At 41.9% G+C, this 27,012-nt stretch overlaps 1 protein-coding gene across 2 annotated transcripts in view; it reads left to right on the forward strand.

Moving 5' to 3' along the window:
* Positions 1-27,012, forward strand: part of cadm3 (cell adhesion molecule 3) — a 93,674-nt gene that overhangs the window by 31,427 nt on the left and 35,235 nt on the right. For both annotated transcript variants that reach the window (XM_078264116.1, XM_078264115.1), the window contains exons 3-4: positions 6,505-6,654; positions 25,745-25,897. In XM_078264116.1, the coding sequence (XP_078120242.1) occupies positions 6,505-6,654; positions 25,745-25,897 (303 nt within the window). The remainder of the gene's footprint in view (positions 1-6,504; positions 6,655-25,744; positions 25,898-27,012) is intronic.

The raw sequence follows: 27,012 nt of genomic DNA on the forward strand, positions 1-27,012 counted from the left end.
GACGGCAGGCAGGGGTGCTTAAATCCCAAACACACAGGCCAATCCCACTCCCCCACCCCCCTTTACTTCCCCACCCACCCACACCCTCAAAGATTATAAGTAATTTGTTCAGTGCCCCCCAGATGACAGCGACAGGACAACCGAATGAGAGTCGCAACAACGGTTCCTCTATTAAAAGCTGCGAAGCCGCGAAAATCAGGTGGAAAACAAAGCCTTTCGCTACACCCTGCTCCACACTTCACAAGCCGGAGAAGTGTTTGTCTCGCAATTAAAAAGGGGAGGCTGTTACTTGAAAAAAAGACTTGTTTCACATTGCATTAGTATTTTTTTCATTCACTGGGCAAATTATCAAATATCTGGGTTGACTCACACCAGGCGTACAGTACAAGGGGGGTATGGAATGGAGAGAAGGATACAAAAAGAGGAAGACAGTGGGGAGCTTGTAGAGTTGGGCAGAAGGGCACACACGCACATACACACACACACACACACACACACACACACACACACACACACACACACACAAACATTTACACATACACACACACACACACACACACACACACACACACACACACACACACACACACACACACACACACACACTTACCCAGGGGGATGGGTGGTGGTCAGAGACAGCTGGGCAGAGATGGATGGTGTGGGGGAGGTTTCTCTCTGTGTCAGTGTGTGTGTTTGTGTGTGTGTGTGCGAGTGTGTGTGTGTGTCTTCCTGAATGTGTCCTCTGTGCGCTTTGTGTGCACGTGTTTGTATGTATGCCTCTTGTGTCCAACTGTATTTAATATATTTTTAAGAGCATTTTTACGTATTTATGTCTTTCTGTAAGCTTAGTTGTTTGTGCCTGATAGACGTGTATGTCTTCCTGTTTGTATGTTTTATGACAGTGTGTGTGTGTGTGTGTGTGTGTGTGTGTGTGTGTGTGTGTGTGTGTGTACGTACGATTCAGGGTGGTGGGGGCATGTCACCATGCTTGCAGTGTGTGCCAATGGATGCCTCTGTGTGTGTGTGTGTGTGTGTAATGGCCTGTATCATACCATGCCATATCAAACCGCACAATGTTTGCTGAATTTCCCATCAAATGTGGACAGCATCGCAAGCACCATGACACATGGCTCTGTCTGTCTGTCACACACCACAGCACTACTCTCTGTGCAGCTGCAATACAATATGGATGCACACATACGCACACACCAGCACACACATGCGCACAGCCTCAACCACATGCAGATAAATCTCATAAATCACACAGATACTTCGTCCCACACACTTGTGCACAAACAGATAAGTTCCTCCCTGCAAAACAAATATGACTGCACTTGAGTGCAAACACGCACAAACGTCAATAGTAAGCTCTTTTTAGACGCACATATTCATTTGTGTGAGGAGATATGTTCATACTTTTCAATTATTCGCAATTACTTCCTTGCAAAGCAACTGCTACACCCTTATGTGCAAACACCATACACACATGGGGTGAATAGTGTCGACACACACACACACACACACACACACACACACACACACACACACACACACACACACACACACACACACACACACACACACACCTACATGCTAAGGGTGCACACATACACTTGTATCACAGTAAATAAAGTTAATTAACCTGTGCTCATAAGCAGCAACACTGTTAAGCTACCCTTGGAGAACAAAAAAAAAGAAGGAACGAGGGAATTAAGGATGCTGAGAAGTAAATGAGATTATTGGGAGAGGAGGAGGAGGAGGCTCGACAGAAGGGCAAAGAGGTGAGGGAGGACGAGAGGAAACCAAGGAGGACATCGGGGCAGATGGAGAGTATAGGCGGGGGGAAAAGATGGAGGGAGACAGATGGAGGAGGAAGGAAGAGAGGGTGAACATGGAGATGGCCAAAGTGGATTGCATTTTTCACTGTTCTTTTTAGAGAGTGAAGGAAGCTTTTTTTTTTTATTGAAGGAATAGTTCATTTTTTTTGGGAAATAAACTTAGTTGCTTTCTTCCCAAGAGTGAGATAAGAAAATCGAAATCAATCTCATGTCTGTGTGTCAATCTTTTGTTCAGGACTTGGTTAGCCTAGCTTAGCTAAATGACTGGAGGGGGAGGGCACAGAGCCCTATTTACACAATGTATCTTTTAAGATTATTTTTGGGCTTTTCCTCCTTTAATTTTTGACAGAACAGCTAGGTGAGAAAGGGGAGAGCGAGTGGGAAGACATGCAGGAAATTGTCACAGGTCGGATTCAAACCCTGGACCTCTGCGTCGAGGCATAAATCTCTCAGTATATGTGCGCCTGCTCTACCACTACAGAATGTCTCTTTAACTGATGCATACAAATTTATTTGGTTAAAGGAGGAGTTCAATTATTCACCCAGTACTTCTGTGCAGCTTGATGCAACACCTGATTTTGGTCTCTGTACGAGCATGATGGTTCCAAACCTGGCAACCTCGCTGTAATGACAAAACTCCATTAATTGTTCCATTAATGTATTGAGAGAGCTGGATATGGAATTGCAAGTCAGCTTTGCTGCCAATTTACCCCAGTAGGAAACCACGGTATTACAACAGATTAAAATCCCCCTGCCGCCTTAAAAGGACTTTCCCCACAGACTACCATTATCCAAGAGATGTTTGTAAAACAGAAAGGACACCATTATGGTTTTGTATTTGCAAACCTTCCTAAAGCATAGAAAATATACTTTTATGTGCATGACATCATCATGGTCATCGTCTGTGGACGGAGCAGCAGGTACCAGGAAGCAAAACACTTTTTCAGAAGCAAACCAGTGAGCAGGGCTGCAACAAACGGTCATTTTTGTGATCGGAAACTGTAGCCCATCACAATATCCTAGAGCCCACAGATATGTACATTATATGTGGGTGACCCGAACAGTTACAAATAGAGAGAGAAGACCATCACTGGCAGATGTGCCACCGTAGACTCGACCTGAAACAATGAAACAGAACCAGATTTAACTGGATATAATTTGAAGCCTCAGACATTTGAAATCGGGTGAACCTCTAGTTTTAGCACGTACTGTCTATTCCGCTTAAAGCTACAAATGGTTATGTTTACATTTCTGTTCAAGTACGTAACAAACAAAACACGTGTTGATTAGTTTGCTTCATGATAGTTCATTGTTGCCAAAATTATGCTATGTTAAACATGCTCTCACTTCAGCTCTGCATGTAAAGCATAGACATGAGAGAGATATTGATTGTCTCATCTATCTCTCAGAGAAGAAGCAAATGAGCCTATTTAAAAAAAAAAGAAGGGTATTTCAAAAGTTTTTCTCCCTCTTCTTTTTTCATCATTTGAGGGCCCTCGAGCATCTCCCTTGTTGTTTTCTCACTGGACTCCTCTCTTCTCTCTCCCGTGTTTTATTTTTTACACACACACACACACACACACACACACACACAAGACACTCATTTTAACACCCACCCTCATCTACATACCCTTATCCATCCATCTTTCTCTCTTTCCTCCTCTCCCCCTCCCTCGATGTGATATCCCAGTCAGCCTTCTACCTCTGCGTTCTCTCACCTTGTTGCTGGCTAGGGAAAGTGTAAATTGTGTTGCTTTAAATACCCGTGTCTTCCTCGGGCTTACAGCTTGAGGGAGGGAGACGCGAGGGGATGCGAGGTGAGAAGAAATAAGCGCAAGCCACAGTGTTTAACTTCTTTTAACTTTTTAACGTCTGCTAAGGATAGATAGGTCCCCTCTTTTTTCATTTTTGCAGCTCGGGTGTTTAGCCTGACTTAACCGTTTAAACTCTGGCTGAACTTCATTCCCCCCCCCCCCCTTTAACTATGCTCTTAAGTAGCTTTAAAGGTAGGAAGAACAGCTGTATCTGTATCTGAGGCTTATAGGGGTCATATGCTGCTGGCGAGTGCCTCTATAGTGTTTGTGTGAACCAGTTTGGACTGGTGGATGGGTTGGGTGTGCCATTAGGACACCCCCTCCTTCTGACGATATAATGAATGCTTACAGCCATTTGAAATAGTGCTTAAAGACGTATTCATTATCCTGATGCAATCAAATTTCAACTGGGACCTGAGCTGCAATTAAATTAAACCAAATGTATCTGTGATTATGTTTAAACAATAGGCCTACTGTAACATGTTGGCTGCCATGCTCATATACTGTACATCATCAAGTGATTGGTATGCATTAGTGGAGCTTTAAAATGCATAGTGCTTTTTAATCATTGGTAAAACATTTGACACAATAGTTGAAACAGGAAAAGTATGAAGGTGATTTCACTGTTCCAATTTGTTTCACTGTTTTTTCACTTTAATAATTGCAATATCTCTCCAAAAGACAACGAGTAATAGTGTTAAATAATCGTGATTTCAATATTGACCAAAATAATCGGGATTATGATTTTATTTTTCATAATCGAGCAGCCCTATTATGTAGAGTTCTGTTAAAATGTGTCCACTTAGAAGTGGACAGCTATCTCCTCAAGAGCCACTAATTGACCACTGGAATTGTACCAGCACAAATCTCACTCTGAGCCTTAAACACAGCCTGTGCTTGGTCAGAAACGCCATCTTTCTACAGCAGCCATGGATAAGACACAGGTTTGGCTAACTTGTTGCAGCTCAGTGCGGTTGGCTTGATGAGTGATGCACTGGGACAGCCAATTTACCCAAAGTGTTCATGCCAAGGAGAGGAGCTCTTGGGATCAGCCGCAAGAATTAGCCCAAGACGCTATTAAAGGAGACACTAATCCACTTGACCACACATTCAGCCCTCAGCCATCACGGTGCTTAGATAAACTGACCACAAGGTCAGCGCTACAGTAAAACACCACAGAGAGCGGGGGAGCAACCTACTCTGACACGGAGCGCTCGGGAAGTCTCTGAGTGCCGTTTGAATCGTACAGGCAAACGGCAGCTGTACCTTTAAGACCTCTGAATCCTCTCAGCCCAAAGGCAAACCTAAAAGTTTTTTTTTCTTTTTCTATTCTAATAACTTGTGTTTTTCTGAGATGCTGAACTGGCCATCCAGCTTTTAAATTTCAAAGAAAGATACCCAGAGTTGTAGTTCTCAGCTCATGTTCTGCAAATGTGTGTTTTTGATACAACATGCAGTTAGTTTGCTCGCCTCCTCTTCTGCATGTCCCCCCCCCCTTTCATGTCTTGATGGGAGATCCGCCGAAGCGCACTTAAGCAGATGTTCTTCCTGCAGAAAAAAAAAAAACAAATTCCACCGCCGGTGCAAGGATGTGATAACGCTCCACACCGAATATAAACCTGTCTCCCGCTTGACAAGTTGGTTCCAATTAAACTATTTATACACACCATATTTTCAGGGGTGAGGAGACCGCTTTGGGGCATATCTTCTTAGGAGATGTTCCCTCCGTTGGCTTGGCCTTGTTGTCAATAATGCCATATTTTTGTTTTGCTTGGGATTAGGTTGAGCAAGCACTGGCACATTTTGAAGTCAGCAGGAAGGGAGGAGAGCGCAAAGCATGGCTGAGTGCACTCAAAGCGGCAGTAACTTAACACGGTAAAAAGCGCCACAGCGGCCAGGCTCAGCATTACTCACAATAACAAGGGGCTGCGTATTTTAATACCTCTTATTCTGATTCACGTAATCGTCAGCCACCATCACTGAATCCAAAAAGCAGCATTAGCCTGCACTATCAACCGTTATCAAGGGAGTGCTGTTAAATACCATAATTTGAGCCAATTTGAATACTGTTACACACCCAGTTCACTGTTCAGTGTTTTTGTGGCGTTTCAGTTCCAGCTCTAGCCTTTAGAATCCCTTCATTATGCTAGGTCATTTGTATTCTATTTCTCTGTCCTTCTGACCTGCTCATTTCCATAATGCCCGTCCCATTTGAGCTTGTTCTGTTCCAGCCGATACAAATGCACGCTGTTGAAAAGTGACGCAGATATTGACAGAAGAGGATCACAAAGCCATTCGAGGCATGAGCCAGAGCTCTTGTTGTTGCTTTGACCTGTCGAGAGCCACTGTCTGTCTTGGTCTCTTCATCTTTGCTGCTCCCTCAGGTCCTGCAGTCTCTCGGTGCCAGAGCTGCTACTGACTCATCGCTCTTACATTGGCCTCGCAGACATACAACCAGATAGCCATTTGTCTGCTTTTTCTGTCCCTCTGACAGCATATCTGTGTATGTGTGTGTGTGTGTGTGTGTGTGTGTGTGTGTGTGTGTGTGTGTGTGTGTGTGTGTGTGTGTGTGCATTGACTCTTTGCTTCCAGAAAGACAGATAGAGATATATAGATAATCTGACAAGCGGAGAAAGAGATGGGCGGGGGGAGATAGAGAGAAAGAGAGAAAGCGAGGCAAGTAATGCATTTTGTGGGTTTATCTGATTTGTGTGTTGGTGTGCGATACTATTTTTGCTTGTATTTTCATATAGGTGCAGTGTCTCTCTGACTTGTCTCCGTTGCCTCTCTATCACTCTGTCTTATGACGTTTCTCCCCCCCCCCCCCTCTCTCTCTCTCTCCCGTTACCTAGACGACGACCCCTTGCAGCCAGTGACCTCAGACGAGACGGTGTCCGTAGGGGGGACAGTGACACTGACCTGCCGGGTGCCCGAGAGTGATAACTCCTCACTGCAATGGTCCAACACTGCACAGCAGACCCTGTACTTTGGAGAAAAGAGAGGTGAGAGGGAGGGAGGGAGGGATGGGACAAGAGACACGATGACAGTGTCAATTAAGCGACTCTATCGCCTACAAAATTACATTCAAATACGACGAAAACATAGTTGCTAATGCACATCCGTTCCATGTGAATGTAATTTTTAGGAGACAGGATTGAAACAAAGATATTTGATACTTCATCTTTACTGAACAAGACACTAATAACTACATTGTACTAACTGGGCCAAAAGCTTTGTTCCAGAGAAAAAGTCCCAAACAAAGACATCAGGGAACTGAGAAAGCAAGCAACATGTCATATTGCATGGAGCCAAAAGTGCTTAATACGTGCCACAAATAAAAACGGAGAAAGAAAACAAACCTCAGAGTCTGCCTAACTCTGCCTAACTGGTGGGCAAGCCAGACCGGTGTTTAATGATATTTTGAAACGAGAGGCTTCCCACTCTTTGGTTCAATGTTCCAACGTCACACAACAGACCCTGTATTTAAAAAAAAAAAGTGAGAGACGGCTTGTGGTGGGAAAGAACTGACACTGTAAATAAGGTCTGACGTTATATATATGGTGCTTCGGTGCTAATGATTTAAAACAAATCATTTTAAAGAAAACTTAAATCCTGACAAGCTCAAATCTTAACTCTAGCTTTTTTTCTAGTGTCTCTTTCCAGTGGTCCAACATCACACAACAGACTTGGTGCTCGGGAGTAAAAAGAGGAGAGAGTGGTACAGATGGAAGGAAGGAGGGGTGGGATGAGTTGGAGAATTAGAGACAAGGGCATTGGGAGAGATAGAGAGACTCCGTTGTGCAACACATAACAGCAGACGTGAAGTAGCAGAGGGATGGAGATAAGAATGGCGAGAGTGGAGATGGATACAAGCCGAGACGTTTTCATTGCAGAGGGCCAACATTTTCGCAACAGACAATTTGGAGAACAGAGAGGCGAGAGAGAACGAGAGAGGGTGGTGGGAAGGACAAATGGAGAGATCAGCAAGTCTCTACTCCAGATGGAGCTTTAGCCAACGTAGAGAGATAGAAAGTGAGGCTCTTCACTGCAATGATGAACACTTAAAGGCTCCTTAGGAGGAAATTGAGAAGAGGAAGAGGAGGAAATAGAATGGGAGAAATAGGAGGATGAATAGGAGGCGGAGGAGGAGGGAGCAGAAACTCTGCTGCAGTGGACCAAGATGCACAGCAGATGCTGTACTGTACTAAAGCAGAGAGTTGAGAGACAGAGGCGAGAGGAAGATGATGGGAGCTCAGAATTCAACCCTTCGCCCATGTTTTCTCTTCAAAGTGCAGTAGATGGAGAGACAAAGAAGAGCGGGAGACATGAAGATCTTGTCGGAGGAGAGAGGAGATAGAAAGGTAGTAGAGGGATGGATGGAGGTGTGTACAGTAGGAAAGATGAAAAGTGATGATGAGGGAGGGAGGGAGGGAGGAGAAGAAGAAGAGTTGTTAACAGAAGGCAAACATTGTTAGGGGAAGAGTAGCAGATGGAGAGAATGAAAGAAGAGTCCTTCGGCAGGACAATATGACTATTTTCTGATCTACCACTTAACAATGGTTAACTTTTGGTTAGTCTCGCATTGCCAGACCTTTCTGCAGAGGAGGGTCTGGCTAGTCCACACAGCATTACAGGATGGGAGAAAAACGTGCCCTGGTTTATTGGCATTTCTTTAAACCAATCACAATCGTCTTGTGTGGTGCTAAGTACCGGACGGAGCAACGGTGGCTCTGCAAAATAGCCTCTGGAAGGAACATGTTTTGGTGGAACATGTGTACGTTCAAAGGTTGTTTTAGTCATGCAACAGAAAACTCAGATTGGACAGATAGTCCAGCTAGCTGTCTGGATTTACCCTGCAGAGATCTGAGGAGCAGTTAACCATAGTCTTCATAAATCCACCAAAGAAAGTGGAAGGTGACAGACATCCGGCCCAAATAAGGGACATCCGTCGGATCTTCCGGCGGCACCGGAGCAATCCCGATAATGAATTGTCGTTGATATAGACTAACTTTTGGTTGACAGGCACAAAAAATACTTAAAGTTAAGATCGGGGAATGTGCACGGTCAAGCTTGAAAGAAAAGGTACTTGCTTGAACCTGCATTCACTGTTTCTTTTTCTGGCCACCTGGGGGCAGTGCAACAAGCTGTGAACACAAAACTGACAATTTAACACCTTGGACAATTTCGGGAAACATGTTGGCAAACGTTTCCGATTTACACACACAGGAACACCATTAGCCATTCCAATTGACAAATGTAAGTCCAATATTCATTCTCCTTTCAGCTCCATTTTGGTCTCCAATAACTCCTTAGGGGAACAATCTGAATCTTCAGCTGCTAATTGCTTCACTCTATGTTCACCAGCTGGTCGCTAACTGTCTGTCTGCCATTTGGTGCTGAGCAGGTACTGTAGTGTACAGTGGGTTTATCAAAGTTTGGCTGAAAACAGCTGCCTGTTGAAACGGTTCACTCTAGCTGAGGGGAACTGCAGAGTTTGGAAATAATTGTCTTTGGATTTGACTCTTTTCACATTACTCATTTGATCTATTCTTAAAATGAAAACAATGTGGGAAAGACCATGGTCATGGTTAAAAAAAAAAAAAAAGTTGGCTGTTGGTAGGACACAAGATATGTCAAAGTCACAGAAATATCATTGTGATTATAATAGAACAGTTCCTAAAGCTGTTTTAATAGGATTTGTTTACCTGCCATAGACAGTAATTTAAAAAACGAACAAACATTTTGCTCCTTTAGGCTGACATGGAAGTTTACCATCTCCCGCACATCATGCACAAAATATGCAGTTTACTGTAATTGTCCAGCCAAGAAGGGAAAGTCGAAGGAAGGACGGTGGGATGTAAGAAGTGAGGCAGAATAGAGGGAAAAGAGCTTCAATGCTTCACTTTGAAAATGATAGATGGAGATGGAGCAGCAGATCTATGCATTGGCCCGAACAGCAGAGCGCAGACAGTTTGCTTCAGAGCTGAGACAGCAAGAGATGGAGGGTTGAGAGTAAGAGAATATAACTAGAACAGGAATGAAAAGGGAAAGAAATAAGAGAGTTGATTGAAGAGCAGAGAACAAGAAAAGGAGATAAATTAGGCCTCCTCACCGCCACGATCCAACACTGCACAGCATGCACTGGGCTTTGGAGAGTTTTTCATGAGAAAAAAATGGCTGGGCGGAGGGAGCGGTGGAGAGAAGGATGGACGAACAGCTTAATGTCGTCCACACTGCCATGCAGAGACTGTACTGCTGAGATCAGAGGAGGCAAATTCAGAGGCCAGAGAGACAGGAGGGATAGACAGAAGCAGGGATGCTTTTCCTTCCTCATTACTTTAAACGTTGTCCTGCATTGCCAGACCTATTTCCACAGAGCTGTACAGTAAGGTCTGGCTACAACACAGATGCATTCTGGGGTAGAAGAAAAAAACTTTCTGGGTTGTTTGCAATTCTTTAAACCAATCACAATCGTCTTGTGATGCTACATAGAAACGGTGGCTCTAAATAGTCCCGGGAAGGAACTTGTTACATTCACACTCCGCTAAAGAAAACGCCACATACAATATTAAATGAAGTTAACTGTTCACACAATACTGTAACGTGAGCTGTTTAAATTAGCTGGATACATGGTTGAACCTCAATTGCTCTTACCAGTGTATTACCATGTGGACTTCGTCCACAGCAATCCCACCAATCAGTCCCAAAACGTCCCAGTTAGAAAGGAAATGTCGTAAACATATTCTTTGTAAATCCTTACAATCATTCACAGAAAGAACCAAGCAGGTCTGACTTGTTGCACGATCCAAATTTTCTTCAAACCTTGACATTCTCAGCGTGTAGCTTGCTAGCTCGAAGTCTGTTGTTGTTTCCTAAAAAGGAACGGAGTTAGACAACAGAGAGCGGAAGGTGAGGGACAATTATCCTGGAAATGTAGTTCCGGTGATCCTGACTACTTTAAACTAAACAAGTAGCCCTATTAACTATATATAATTAAACATCATCAAATTGAACTTACTTAGAGATGAGGAGAAAAGGAGGGATATGGTGAAGAGAATGGACAGAGAGTATGACAGAGTGATAGATATTATATTATAGAGAGAAGAGAAGTGAGAATGTAAAATGATGCAGTGGGGATACAGGGAAAGAGACAGGGGAAATAGACCTTGAATTTAATTCATAAAGAAGTTCTTATTCACAAAATAATGTGAGAAACGATGAAAAATCAAACCAAAAGGTGTGATATATGAAATGTTGATGTTGCTGGCATAATCACAGGGTCACATCGATTCAATCCAATTCTCCGTGATGGATCTAAAGCTCAAGCTGACTATCATTATTCAGGCAAGGAAAGCCATTGATATCAGTTTAATTTGACCCTGCTTTGCACAGATGAGATGCGATACAGAGCGACAGAGACACAGAGGAGAAGAGAACACAGTGTGGGCACATTTTTAGAAAGTCTTGAATAGAAAGAAAGACTTAAAAAAAAAAACACAGTAAAGGGACAACACTGAGAAAACCAGCCTGGTTCCAGTGGAGCAGAGCTAATGAGAGTTCTGCATCTATAACTGTCTGGATGAAGATAAAGCAACACAGGAAATTAATTGTTAAGGGACACAAAGCCCAGTTGTGTTTATTAAAGGAGATACAATGATAAAAATTTAAAAAAATCACATTTTACAGCTAATCCTGTCCGGTATTAATCTGAGCTTGAACATTTTAGAGCAAAGGAACCTGTCATTCCATGGCAAAAACAAATGATCTGATAACTGTAGCCAATATGGGATATTTTAATACGTTTTAAGGCCTTAATCCTGGATAATTTATTTTTAAGACCCTTTAAAGGACCCACACATACCCTGGAGGGAGTGTGCGGGAGTGGATGGGTGGATGGATGAGGGGAGAAATAAAGATCCAATGCTCCTAATGGAAGAGATTAGACAGCTAGGAAAGCATGAAAAAAGATGGGTTCCTACATTAATGCTCGACTACCGAGAGAGAGAGACAGAGAGATAAAGAGATGGACATGGGGGTGATAAAGACAGGCAGAGAAAGCCAAAGTTTGAAATCAAGACAAGGAAAGGGAAACAAACAAGGACATTACATTAACATATTTGGCTTTTAGCTGGCGTTCTCATCCAAAACTAGTTTCTTCTCAGGAGTCTCAACAGCTTCAGAGTGAGTCAGCTAGTTTCAAGAATACTTTTGAGTGTGCTGACGTTCCACTTAACATCATGGTTGAACTGCAGGCTCTAAATTAGCTTGCCAGAATAGTTGGCACAACCAGGAAAATAGTTTGGGTATGAATAGAAGAAGCTGAGTGAATACTGTCAGGAAAGGAGATAAAGCCATGAGCATACTGAAGGTTGTCATTTTTTATTCGGAACGCTTTAAAGTGCCTTTGGCAAGCCTGATTATTTTCTTGAGTAGTTGTTTTGTCAGTAACATGTCAGGAAAAAATATCCAACGGGATATAATCCAAAAGGAAAAATATCCAACACAATTTTCCAGAGCACAACCTTATGTCTTGTTATTCCTTAATTTAATCGACCAAAAGTCCAAAACACAAATATATTCCGTTTACTCTCCATTAGAAAGAGAAAAGCTTGAAATTTGTTTCAGGAGAATTTTTGCTTCAAAAAGGTTTTATGCTTAAATATTGTATTCCTAATCCTGGTGCACTTCTTACCGTATTTGTTTCACATCTTACGTGCTCTTGTGCTGCGTTTATGTTTTGGCGAGTTAAAGAACCTTTTCCAATTATGAGGTTGCATTTTATTATTTTCTATTTAATAGAGACATTTAGCTATTAACTAATGGGCTGCAGTTATATCAAACCCAAACTTAAAATATGACGCTACATCCCTCTGGATGGTTAAGATCAATTTGTCTCTAATGTGTTTTTCAGTTGGTATTCGGTGTGATGAAAAATGTTTGTATTGTTGTTACAAAATTGAAATATATCTTGGCAAAGCACACAACAGTAGGACAGAGGTGGGCTGTACAAGTGAGGTCAAACGCTCACACCAACATCCAACATCTCAGAACGATTTCAGAAAAGGAGCACAGACTCTGAAATGCATATAACATGATGTAGGTGAAAATATATATAAAAGGACTCCATTGTGAAAGGATTATGTGACAGTAGCACAAATTGGATGCTGTATTTTCACTTGCTAGCTAACGATTAACTTTCAGCCGGACAAATAAGGATGAATGAAGATATTTGTTTCCGTTCGTTGCTCATGATTAAAAAGTAAAATCTTTTGGGGAAAACACACTCAGAAATTTATTTGTATGATTCAGGAACTAAAACAAGGTTATCACACGTGGAAAGAAGATGGATCTGCCCACCTTAACGCCTTTAAAACCACATCACGTTTCCAGCTGTGTCCCCACCAACACTTTCCTTATTTCTCCTAATCTCCTTTTTGTACAGGGACCATGGTGGTATATACATTCATAACTGTGTTCATTCCATAAATTGAACATAACCAGGCACACATGGCTTACACAGTGTGCTTATTTTACATAGTGTACAGACAATAAAAGTAGACATCCAGTGCTTACTGTACAAGATTTTGATGTTTTTCGCAGACACATTTCCTCACCAGAAAATAATTTTGTACGTTAGCTTTCAGTCCAGCTATAATTTTAAATTATTTGTCATGCTTCCTTTCCATAAAAGCATACAAGCAGACATCAGACAGAATATCTGCCTCAGTACGATTTAACAAGGTAATGGCTCTCTGATGATTTATAAACCATGGTAGCTCTCGTCTAGTGGGAGGATATTGAGTAGGCAGACTTTAACTGTAAGTTGTAAATCATTTCATTATAAAACACACTAAGCACTTCTAAAGTTTACAGTGTTAGAGAGCCTTAAGTGACCAAGCACAACATTTTTTTTATTGAAATGGATGGTCGGATCCCCACTCTCCACTCAGAGAACGAGAAAAACTGACAATGACTGCTCACAATACAGTGCGAAATAGTACTCCGCATGCGGGGCGTGAGATGTTTTTCTGACATTTTCTGAAAAACTATTGATCCAAATCGCATCAGTCAAAGTTTTCTTGGTGTCTGGGAAGGCTCTCTGGAGAATGCATTGACGACAAACATCACAGGATTGAAAGACTGCAGGAACGACTTTTGAAATCTAGCACTTGAAAGAAGGCCCTTTTTCTACATTTTCTCTTTGTATCATCTGAACTCTATATTTTTCCAGGTGTCCTTAAAATAATTAAGCGTAATAGAAGACAAGTGCAAGGAGAAGAAAGAGACAGGAGTACAAAGAATTCATAGTTAAAAATCCAATTTACTTTTGAGGTTAATGAAGTAAATGTGTGAAAAATATCCCGTGTGATACAAGAATTGGCCTTTTGCCCCTCACCCATAGAAATAAAAATGAGAATCCATAAACCAGACATGAAACAGTAAAGACATGCATACATTGGTACTGTATTAGTCTTATTGTTAGGGCTCTACAATATGATTTCTTCCTTAGAGGAAGGAGAAGACTGTCTCCAATGCAATCTTTACATTTTAAATTCAATGAATCAACATTTCGGCAAATATTGCCTTCTTTAGATTGTGCTGAAACACAGATTTAGACATATTGGTAATTGCGACTTTTTCTCTCAGACCTGCCATCTGTCAGTTTTGTCTTGGATCTATAACATTCTGTTGTTCATTGGAAAGTTTGCTAGTTGCCTACTGATTAATGTAACTAGCTGAACCTATGCTACCCATTAAAGGTCCAATGTGTGGGAATTTCTCCCATCTAGCGTTGAGATCATATATCGCAATCAACTCTCTCGCGCCACGCAGTTCAAAGTACGTATTACAGCTACGGTAGCCTTCATGCTTTTTTCTGATGACGCCGGTCTCTTGCTCTTTTCAATATCCTTTCTCTTTTTCTGGGCGAAGAAGAAGACTCCCTTTCCTGAAATTTGGATTTTGAATACGTGTGGTCCTCCATGTTTCCTTCCTCAAACTTGCCGGGGCCGGGAACGGTCGGGACGCGACGATACCCATTAACAGCACCTGTGAGTTTATCATGTGACAGCGAAAACGCGAAAGGCGGAGCAGTATATCCTGTATTTCCCTTACCGCCGTATTTCAAGATGGCGCATGAATATGGAGGGTCTACCCCAGTTCATGCAAATGCAAATGTAAAATTTCAAGCCAATAGGAATACTTGGAATTGATGGTGGTGGTAAATATTCATGAAAAAGGACAAGTTTGTGAACGGGCAACAAAGATTTTGATAATGAACAACTAAAAATGTTACTCACTGGACCTTTAAGGAGTAGTTTGACACTGAGACTTATTGAGAGTGGTATCGATCTTCTCATTTAACACTCTACAACAAAGCAAATAAGTGCACTTCCCAAAATGTCTTAACTTTTCCTTGAAAGCGAGGATGAACCACATGAGGATATTCAGTCTATACAGATAAAAGAATGAACAGAGCCACACACACACCACACTAGCAAACGAAGACAATCAAATCAAAGTTCTGCAGGACATCAAGAGAAATCAGGACGAGGTGTTGAAAACATTTCCCACTGAGTTAGTGTGATTGCATGCAGACAACCCAAAGCAGCTGAACGAAGCAGCAGGCTGATAGTGACAGCCATTATGATAATTGCTTCCTTGACTTCTTTGTACTATAAAGGTGAGGAGAGATGAGAAAATAAGTTATGCTGCATTATGCATTTTACTCTGTCGTGTCTTCTCCAGGTAATCTAGCTCTTAGGATGTGTCATCGGTCAGTGTTACTAGCCAGAAATCCCCAATGGACATTTTTCTCTGCTGTAAATACTACATGGCATGATTTCATTGGCTTGTTGCTTGAAGCTGATACACTGTTGGGAACATTTCTCTCTCAAGTTTCATTTGGAACTAATGCCTTCTTGCTTCAATTTGCACCACCTTGGGCAAAGTGTGGTTCATCTCGATCCTGCCATTGATTTTGCATACATTTGTGCTGCCGCCTCTGAATGATGATCTTTAATTCTGTCTGAAGATAGGGCAAGAGAGACAAGTGGGTTGAGAGGGACAAAGAGGTGGAGGCAAGGAGAGGCAGGTGGATAAAACAGACAGAGGTGTGTGTTTATCAAGTGTTTCATATTTGGCGCACTGATCCAGGATCAATTGACGCTCTCAGATCAGTGGGGAACAGTATGATCAAGGGAAGCCCGCGGCCACTGAACCCAGATCAGCTGTCGGAAAGGACGGATAATTAGGGAGCTGGAGAGAATATTCAGAAACAGATGGGAGGATGGAGGCGACATGTGTGGGAGGGAGAGAGAGAGAGAGAGCGAGAGGCAGTCTCTTTGGATCCGAGTGTATGCTAAATGCCTAAAATGTAAAACAAAATGAGAGAGAGAGAGAGAGAGTTGAGTGACGAGAGAAGGAGGGAGGGAAAGACGGAAGAAGAAAGAGAGAAGAACAAAGCAGTCGAAAAAGATAAAGACAGTTGGATGGGAAGAAAAATTGACGGGAGAGGGAAGCAAGAGGGAGAGGTGGAATGCAGTTTCAGGTTGAGCCAAAGGGCGATGGGGAGATGAAGGGATGCAGAAGCTGGGAGGGAGATGGAGACAGAAATATAAAAATATTGGTCTGTAACTGAAGTTACTTTGCATCGGCAACACAGGCTTCTCCCCTGTCGTGCCAATAAAGCAAATTTCAAATTGAGAGAGTTCTCGACAGAGAAGAAATTCAGTTGGAAAGGCGAAAGGAGGCGGGAGGCAGATGGAAAAAGGAATATATGTATGTGCACTCAGTATGTGTTGTGAGAAATGTTTCCCTCTTCTGGAATGTTTGAAGTTGAAAGAGCATGAGAAAGATTGAGGGAGTAGGAAGAGGGGGAGGTGGAGCGAAAATAGCTACTGTGACCAGATCAACAGCTGGACCTTTGGGGAGTATCGAGTCTCGAGTTTGAGCTGCAGATAAGAACCAATGTCTGGCCACACACACAGACACACAGGAACAGAGACAAGCAAACAACAACTTTCTAAAACGGATGTACAAAAAGGTTTGTACGCTGGTAAGCAGATTCTGTACTAGATATGTAATCAACACATAAATGCTCCATCTTCTCAGCTCAAAGCCCTCCTGACAACACTTAGAACCCCCTAACACTCTCGTTCACATGTACACACATCGAACTGCTAAGTGGATGGAGACGCTCTTTGCAGACGTTTCTCCTCTTACGTTTTATTCCTATTTTTATCCTCAGCATTACTCAACGTAGGAACACAGGGTTCTCCTTGATAACTTAAAGCAACACTGCACAACTTTTGATAGTATCGCGATTCGGCGCCCTTACAGTTTCAGAGTGTAATTCTGTCGTAAATATGGACAGCTGTGCATTTGTTGATTATGATTACATTAAGATTATCAAAAACTAGCGAGTCAACAACTTTGCTAACACAGACAAGACTGACTTTTATTTTGCGAGGATCTGGCCAACAAATTAAAGCCAGGCCGAGTTGTCCAATGGCATCTCGGTCACTCTCTCCTTTTCTCTTCTTAGCTTTCTCCGTGTCCTCTTCAGGCTTCTAGCCTCTGCCGTGATGTTCGGAGCAGTCCTACTTTTGCCGGAGCAGCATGCATCTCTGAGGCATGAAAATTACCTGGGAATGTATACAATTGCCTTTACTTATTATTGCCATAACATGTATATTGAATGCTGCATGCCATTGACTTTGTTTTTATGTACAACGACTAGTTTTATTCTGTCTGTTTATCGTTCCTTGTTTAGCTCAAAGTCATAAATTAGTTGCACCTGTGTTTTCAATATGCTTTTAAAACACAAAATGGTCTGCTTAACAGCTATAAACAGTATTGGAAATTCGGCTTTCACAGTAAGATGCTCTGTGTCTGAAAATCTTAAATTATTTGTATTTTTTTTCTGTCTGGTTAGCTGACGTTGCTATGGAGAACACACACACACAGTCAGATGTACAAAACAGGGTTATAGCAAATTCAAAATGAGCTGTTGTTACAAGTAGGAACAAAACTATGCTATGGTTGCCGAATCCATCCAAAATGGACCCAGAATTCGAAAGCGGACGGATTTAAACTGCTGTATGTTTTAAATGTGTTCTAGAAATACATACTCTTTAACTTTATCTTACAGTTACTGGTGCACGCAACAGAAATATTCGCTTGGTGACTTCTTACCAAAATGCTCATAGATCCCCTTCCCTCTTTAAGTTTTTATGTGCACAGGCTTGTACTTTTGACTTTAGAACCAGGTATTTCCTTTATTATTAGGCCCGAGCGCCGACAGCGGTGAAGGCCCTATTGAAACTGAAGGAATTATTATTATTACGGCAAATGAATTGCCTTTTTGAGGGGCTTAACATATTTAAAAACTCACCAAAATTGGCGGTCGCATCAAATCTGTTGAAAATTTACATATTTTAAGGGTTTCGGGAATAGGCGCACAAAAATAGCTCACTAGCGCCCTCTACAAAATTATAAAATTGAGCCCCTGCAGTACGTTTAACGTAGACTCACGAAACTTTGTACAGATATGTAGCATGTCAAGACGTACAAAAAGGTCATTGGAGCCACACCCTAAACCCAACAGGAAGTCCGCCATTTTGAATTGAAAGTTCAAAATTAGTGCGATTTTGGCCATTTCCACATGTCGTACTTTAACGAACTCCTCCTAGAGATTTCATCCGATCAACTTCAAATTTGGTCTCTGCCATCTTAAGACCTTAGAGATGAAAAATTATTAAAAGAAAAACTTTTCGTGGCGTGGCGGCCATTTTGAGGGATTATCGATGAACGAAGAAGTTGTTGTAACTTTAATGTACATTGTGCAATTTGGCCGAAATTTCTCACGATTGACAAGGGTCCAGGCCTGAGGACATTTATAGGCAAAAATTAACTTTTGGGCATAGCGCCCCCGCTGGAAACAGGAAATCAGCCTTATTTGACAAACATCATCCGATTTACATGAACCTTATAATGTGTGGTCTACATGTGATACTGAGCCACCCCCTATACTTTAACCACGCCCCCTTTCATAACATTTGAACCGTTTGATGTAGAGTCTTATGTAAGGTATCAATTAACTCAGCAGAGACTTCCTTTTTTATTGGTAAAGGTTTGACCCGACCCCTATGCTTTGGCCACGCCCCCTTTCACAGCTAATGAACTGTATGACATAGTCTTGTGTGAGGTATCATTTAACTCATCAGGGAGTTCCCTTTTCATTGCTGACGATTTGCAGTGTCTGAGTGCCGAGGGCCCGTCCAACGCTACTTGCAGCTTTAATTATTATTATTATTATTATTATTATTATTATTATTATTATTATTATTATTATTATTACTATTATTATTATTATTACTGGGACATTAGGACACACAAGGAAGCGAGAGATTCATCAAGGGTCCCCAGACTCGCACTGGGGATTTTGTGGCTGATGGTCAGCATCATAATCCCTTATCCCCATATTTTCTTTTGCAGTTTTGGAGGAGAGTTTCATTTGTTTTGCCTGTTGAAAAAAGCTAACTGGATTTATATTTTCTGCTTTCAAACATTAGGAATGAGATGAGGAAACTAGAACACAAACTTCCATTGGTTTCCTAAGTCGCAAGTTGTGAACTCTTAGCTTAGATGTCTAGAGTTTCATTGCCATCCAAGCCTGGGAAGTACTCCAAATGTCAGTCACCTAACAAGTTCTATGATAAAATGTACAGCACTTCTACTTTGCAACTATACTTGCGTTACCGCACACATACACATCTTTATTAATCCAGTTTATCTCAATACTCTGAAATTCATTACATCCCTTCAGCGAAGAAACAAAAGCCAAACCGCAGTGTGACCTATTGGCAGACTATTTATGTTGCCCACATCACAGGCCAAACAGCGCAAGGCACATGTACAATTTTCAGGGGCGTCCCAATCGATTCACCCCCGTAACTAGATATTATATCGTTTTTGAAAATCCATCACACCTGTACTCGCAAGCAATATACGTCGTTTATAATGAAAAAAGAAAGAAGAAAAAAAAGAAGAGAAAAGCCTGGAGTCATAAAAGATTAGAAATGGGTGAGAAGTAAGAGAGAGAGACGGAGAAGAACAACACAGGGAAAGAGGGGAGATGAAGGAGAGCTGAGGGGAAGAGAATTAAGGAGACTGATGGTTCAGCGCAGGGTCCAGGGGGCATGTGTGTGTGTGTGTGTGTGTGTGTGTGTGTGTGTGTGTGTGTGTGTGTGTGTGTGTGTGTGTGTGTGTGTGTGTGTGTGAGAGAGAGAGAGAGAGAGAGAGAGAGAGAGTAAGAGAGAGAGAGAGAGAGAGAGAGAGAGAGAGAGAGAGAGAGTGAGTGAGTGAGTGAGTGAGTGAGTGAGTGAGTGAGTGAGTGAGTGAGTGAGTGACCGACCATACGCCTTACACACACCTACAGACCCACACCCACACAAAGAAAGGGTAGCTCATGAAGACATATGTAGTGACCTTGCTTAGTGATAAGGCATGATGATAAAGTAGTGTTGGATAGAATAACTGAAAAACACTAAGAGAAACAGAGGTGTGCATGTGTGTGCGTGTGTGCGTGGGAGTGCAATAAAGACAGACAGATGGGAAGATGGAGAGACAGGGAGATAATATTGAGACAAAAAGAGATGAGGAGGCAAACAGACATAGATGTGGCTCAATACTGAGAAAGGGAAATAAACAATAAGATAAGAAAACAGACAGTGGCCATATCACACTATTAAATTACACACACACACACACACACACACACACACACACACACACACACACACACTCTGTACATACATATTTGGAGTCACCCACACAAAACACAAAGATTTTCAGAATAAAATGACATAATGAGTTACTTAACACAAGTGGAAACTCTTGTTTTTTGCTGACCCTCAGTGGTTGAAGTTCTCATCTTGTCACAGTGATGTGGCAGTGTACTTGGGTGTGGTCAGTACACTGTGACATCACTGTTAGGTGTGGTTACAGGTGCAACAGAGCACACTTCAACATCAAGTAGAAGATGTTGGTGATTCTTAGCTTGGTTCCTTTCCCATTTGGTACCAGGCCCCCAGGAAGTGGGACAAACATTGGAATTACAACTTGGCTGTTGGCTTAACAGTAAGCAGTCAACCTCATTTCTAAATAACTTCACGTCATGAAAAGATTATGTCAACTTCTCTGTTGAAAAATGGTGAATGATTCTTTTCTACATTTCAACATAATATTTAGGAATGTGAAAAGAGCAGACGAAACAAAACCTCAAACTTCCAAAGGCTCAGGCATTTAAAAAAATGTCATTATACATTGAAACTTGTGACCTCTGAGCTTAAAGGTCACATATGCTTTTCCGTGTTTTCTGTCATATCTACAATGTTATAATGTTGGATTTTCATGTTAAACATGGTCAAAACGTCAAATAATGAGGTAATGTAGACAAATTCCTGTGAGCTAAAACATTCAGATTTCCAACTATTCTGAACACTCCGGTTTCAACAGTTTTTTCTACTCTCGGCTAAGTGTTACGCAACTCTAAGCCGGCCTGCAATGATTGGTCATCTGATCCAAGTAGGCAGGACTGGAGTGTTTTTTTTTAGACCCTGCGGTGTTAACATTGTCCCATGTAACTACATGCTAACGGCAGTAAACAATGTCACCTTGGCTGCCAGTGTTGTTACTCCTGAAACATTTTCTGTGAAGAGTATTTGATTTAAAAACCCTTTATTACCCTTATTATTTTGACTGTAGAAATTGCTGATATATTCTATTAGTATCAACTGCTAACTAAAGTAGCTACATGGCTAACGGTAGTAAACAATGTCATCTTGGCTGCCAATGTTGCTCCCCAATTCCGGGTCGCATTACTGCTGAAACATGTCCGATTATTGGGTAGTGTTTGGTTCAAAAGCCTTTATCTGCGATTTTTGACTGTAGAAAGTGCTGCTTCGTTCCACTACAATCTAACGTTAACATACTGCTAACTATTAAGTAGCTACATGCTAACCCAACATAGCTGTAATCTTGGCCAATGCTGGTCATTTCTCCCCAAATTCCAGTCACTTTACTGCTGGGACATGTCCGGTTGTATAATAATAATATTATTTGGTTTAGAAGCCTTTATTCGTGATTTTTCACAGAACAAAGTCCTGCTATGTACTCCGTTGCAGTAGCTCCAGCTTCAACTAGGTAGCTAGTGAAACACGGAGTGAGTGTCACTACCTGATGTGAGTCGAGTGCAGATGTGAGTTACGCATGCTCAGATTTAAACGGTTTACGGCATAACGCCAAGGGATCCGGATCCGGCTGCATTGTGAAATCCATAAAATAATAAACTTTTCTCATTACAAACAATAACAGAAGATGGAAATCAATTTAACAACGTTTTAGCTATCTATGATTATTTGATTGCTAACGTTAGCGCAAAACGCCATTCAAGTGACAGCCTTTGTTGTGTTTGATTGCTAACTTGTAGCCAGCAGTGAACGAACTTCGTTATGTAGGTCAATTTTTATTGTATTGACATTACAGAAGTCTGTCGTTAGCAGGTTCTTGTAGGCTACTTTATTCTGTGGAATCAGAACAGATCTGCATCTGTCGCAAAGTGACACATGCGCAACTCACATCTGCACTCGACTCACATCGGGTAGTGACAGCGAGCTCCGGAGTTTCCAGGAATTGCGCTGGCCAATCAGAGCAGGCTGGGATTTTTCGGGAGGAGGGATTAAAGAGACAGGCGCTCCTGCAGAGCATCTCATACAGAGGATGAATACAGGTGCAGCAGCCATGGGCAGTATTTAAATTAAAGCATGTACACATGTACAGTTCTAGTACAAACAAAAAATGCAAGTATAATCCTGAAAATGCTATATAATAGTTGCCCTTTAACGTCTGAGCTTGAGACAACACAACAACAACAACAACAATTTTATTTAAATGGACGCTCAACCACAACTTGTTTTTGATTGTATATACTATGAGGTTTTTCTTAATCTTTTCAACTGTTGTTGATTTGCACCCAGGCTAACATTAGTAGTGGCATTGGCATCAGATTAATTTAGAATTAGCTTGCTCGCTTTAGATGTAGCTAGCTAAAAACATGGTGTTATACAGAACATGTATATGCGGTTTAGGCTGTATTACTGTGGATACAGTAGGAAATACTAAAACCTTTGAACATTTCCGCTTTTACAAGAAGCAAAAAGATTTAGAGATTAAAAGCAAATTAGTAAAACAATCAAACACCATGCAAATAAAGTACCATGACAAGTTAGTAAGATAGTGTGTTTGCTGGCTAACAGCTGTTTTTTTCGGATTATTCGGTTACTTCCAAAGTCTATAGTATAATATATAAGTCTATATTGACGACGTTTCATTTCCAGGGTTGTTCAGGTGACACCCGAAAACTGCTCCTCAGATCTCTGCAGGGTAAATCCAGACAGCTAGCTAGACTATCTGTCCAATCTGAGTTTTCTGTTGCACGACTAAAACAACTTTTGAACGTACACATGTTCCACCAAAACAAGTTCTTTCCGAGACTATTTTCCAGAGGCACCATTGCTCCGTCCAGCGCTTAGAGGATTGTGATTGCTTTAAAGACATGCTAATAAACAAGAGCACGTTTTTCTCCATCCCGGAATGCTGTGTGGACTAGCCAGACCCTCCTCAGCAGTGCTGTGGAGGAAGGTCTGGAAATGCAAGAGTATTTCCAAAGGAAAACCAGGTGCTGACAATGGTTGTATTACTGTTTACAAAACCATCTACACCAGAACTAAAATCAGGACTTAACTGTTAATCTGACCCCTCCCTATTAAGTTAGAATATGTTCAAAACTGCCATGAAGAGAGAGCCAAGAGAAGTGCTTCTGTGAACAAATTATGGAGCGATACTTTGTCTGTTACACACCTGCTTACCTGCTCTAATTCCTTACGCATTTGTGTCACAGCAGGCCTTCAGAAGCCTCCCCTGTGGCTACGTCTACTTCTACAACTAACAATACCGCTGGGTCTTCTCAAACATCAACTCCAGGTGTTTCAGAGTTAAGACGAGATGAGACAAAAACAGTGCCACATTAACTTAAAACAACAAACAACTATGAATGTGGGAACAAATCTATGGCACTGTTCACTTTCTTTGACCACAGAAGTTTTTTGCAGGTATCTGCTTTCTTGTTCTAAGTTAAGTCGTCATTTGCGAGGGAGCCAACTCTGCAAGATGGCGCCAGAGAACAAAGTTGAAAAGCCTTGAGACAGAGATAGAGAGATAGACAGATGTCTGGATGGACAGACGGATAGGAAGGCAAGGAGACAGACAGCAATCACACTGCACAAACACCACAGAGGTCAATGCTATCATGGAAACAAGCAGGTTATTTCGTAGCATTTCATCATCATCATCTATCTCGGTCACTTGCGCTCTCTCTCCCTCTTTCATGGCTGGATTTCTCATTGATGACAAAGCCATTTATGTCTCTCTTATGTTCCCACCCCCCTGCCTCCCCCCTCTCCCCCCCCCCACCCATCCCTCACTGTCTCTCCCTTATCCTCCGTGCTATTTATGCTTCCTCTTGTCTCTGTTTTTTCTCTCTCTCTTGCACTTTCTCCCGTTTCTCATTCTCAATTTGAGTCTCCTCTCTTTGCTCCCCTCTTTGTCTTTCTTTGCCTGTTCTCGCTCACGTCTTTGCTATTCTTTCTTCCTCTCACCTCGTCTTCATCACTCCTTCTGCTCCTCTTCTCTCACCCTCTTACATCATTTTCTTTCTGAACACCTCTCCCCCTCCCTCCTCCTCTCTATTTTACCTTTCCCTTTCCCGTGATTTAAATTCTGCACATCATCTTTCTTACTCTCCTCTTCCTAACTTACTCTGCCCTCCCCAACCTTGCTCGCCCTCTTTTACTTACATGCTTTCCTACTCTCTTCCCATGTTCCTTATCCCCGCTGCATCTCCTTTTCTTGTCAACGTTTCTTTCCCTACTATCTCCAATGTATGCCTTCACAATTCACCTCTTTCACTTTCATTACATCCTTTTCCCCCTTTTTTTTCCTTCTATTTTTTACCACTTTTTCTCTTCTCCTTTTTTTGTCATCTTTTCTCCCCATTTCTCCGCTCTCTCCCCATGTACCTCCCCACTTCTCCTTTTACATCCTTTCCCTCTTGACCTCCCACTTTCAATCCTTTCTTCTTGCTATCCTGTCTAAATGTTTCTCCTTTGCCTCTGCCACACATTCCCATCATTTAATCCCTTTTACCTCCTTACTGTCTCAACTCTTTTCACCCTTCCTGTATCTCATCTTTCTCCCTACTTCACCTGATATTTTTTTTTTATCCATCCTCTATGGCCTTCTTTCTTCCCATATCTCCATCACCTCCCTTTCTCCATCTTTACATTCCTTGTTCTTCCTCCCCTTCCTTCTCACCGTCTTATGTTATTTTCTCCCACCTTCACTTCTCCTAACTCTACCTTCATTCTGTCCCTTCTTCCTGACTCATACATCTGCCTTCTTGCTCTGCCTCCTCTTCCTCCTATTGTCTTTCTCTCCTTCTTTATTGGAACAAGAAAGCACTGCCATGTTCAGCCCCGACAAAACGTAGCAACATGTTTTTTTAAACTGAAACAGGAGTGCGTTAAACAGCACTTTGCTTTTTTATTACCACGAGTTACAGACACGTCTCTGCTGATTGGGTATCACCTGTGACACGGCCAATAAACGAGAGACACACCCACCAAATGAGAGTAAACATATCTCAAAGCCCGTTGCACACTGTTTCACACCGTTCCGAGGAAACATCGTTCAACCAGGAAACCGAACGTGCCCCAGTACTGCACGTGGCAAATATGAGAAAACTATTAGCAATCCCAAAGCCATTGCAATATTAAGAAAATATCAATTTGATTACTCAGATTTAAAGTTAGAATGCAAAAAAGGAGCTAAACATGTGAGTGAGTAAATAGAACAAATCAAGAAAGAAAAAGCCTACCTTATACAATTTTAAGATCCTCGACTAATTCATTAAGTAGATCAATGATATGCACATTTATAATGATTGATATCTGGTTCCTCTTCTTCCTCCAGCGCTGAGAGATAACCGCATCCAGCTGCACCGCTCCACACCCACCGAGCTTTCCATAACCATCGCTGAAGTGCAGCTGTCCGACGAGGGCGAGTACACCTGCTCCATCTTCACCATGCCGGTCCGCACCGCCCGGGCTACAGTCACCGTGCTAGGTGGGTCACACACACACGCATGCCCGCGCACACACACACACACACACACACACACACACACACACACACACACACACACACACACAGTACATATTTACACTATTACACACACACACACACACACACACACACACACACACACACACACACACAGTACATATTTACACTATTACACACACACACACACACACACACACACACACACACACACACACACACACACACACACACACACACACACACACACACACACACACACACACACACACACACAGTACATATGCACACTATCATACACTGTGCATGTGGGGGGGGAAATCTGTCATCTTGATGTTGCCAAAAACAGCGGTGGCAACTTTTCCAGACCTTGAAATAAACCCTGGACTGTTTGTATCCAACTGTCAAGCATATTAGCATATTAATATATATGATAACCTTTTTGATGCTGCATTGTTCATTATAGTTTTATTAAAACCCCCTTTACTCTATTGGTTCCAACCTTTCTTTCTCCTGTCTGTCCTTGAAGCATGTTCCCTCTCTTGGAGGCCCATCCTAAGGTTTCTTCAGATTTCTCTTTCATTTTTTCTCACTGAGCTAATGGTGCTGAATGACATTCCTGACTTCATTGTGTTCATACTCAGGCGTGTCTTCTTCAAGACTGATTGACGGCTGTACAAATCAGCGTGACTGCAGTCAATCTTCATTTCTCTCTCAAACCTGTGGGATTGTGACAAATCTGAAATCAACAAATCTAAATTGAGGAATTGAAGCATTTGACATCTTTTCTCATATTCTCCTAAGTTGTCATGTTATTTACAATTTTAAAAACAATTTCTACTTGTTGGTTTCAGACTACACACATCCAATGACAGGGTAGTTTTTAGACTCATGAAAAAAGTGGCTCAAATTCACCTTGATACACCGCTGTGGCATTGCGTTAGCCCGACCTACCCCACAGGTTTGACTGTCTCTCAGAGCAGAATAAAGTTCGACCCTGTGGATGTCCATTGTAAGTGTGACATGCTACGAATGGCTGCTTGTTGGCATGAGGCATAGTATTGCTACTCCAGCACTTCAGTGTTGCCTTTCCATAAAGTTAGAGGATGAATGAAAGG

Source organism: Sander vitreus, chromosome 12 (assembly GCF_031162955.1).
Source record: "Sander vitreus isolate 19-12246 chromosome 12, sanVit1, whole genome shotgun sequence".
In the NCBI taxonomy this organism is placed as follows: domain Eukaryota; kingdom Metazoa; phylum Chordata; class Actinopteri; order Perciformes; family Percidae; genus Sander; species Sander vitreus.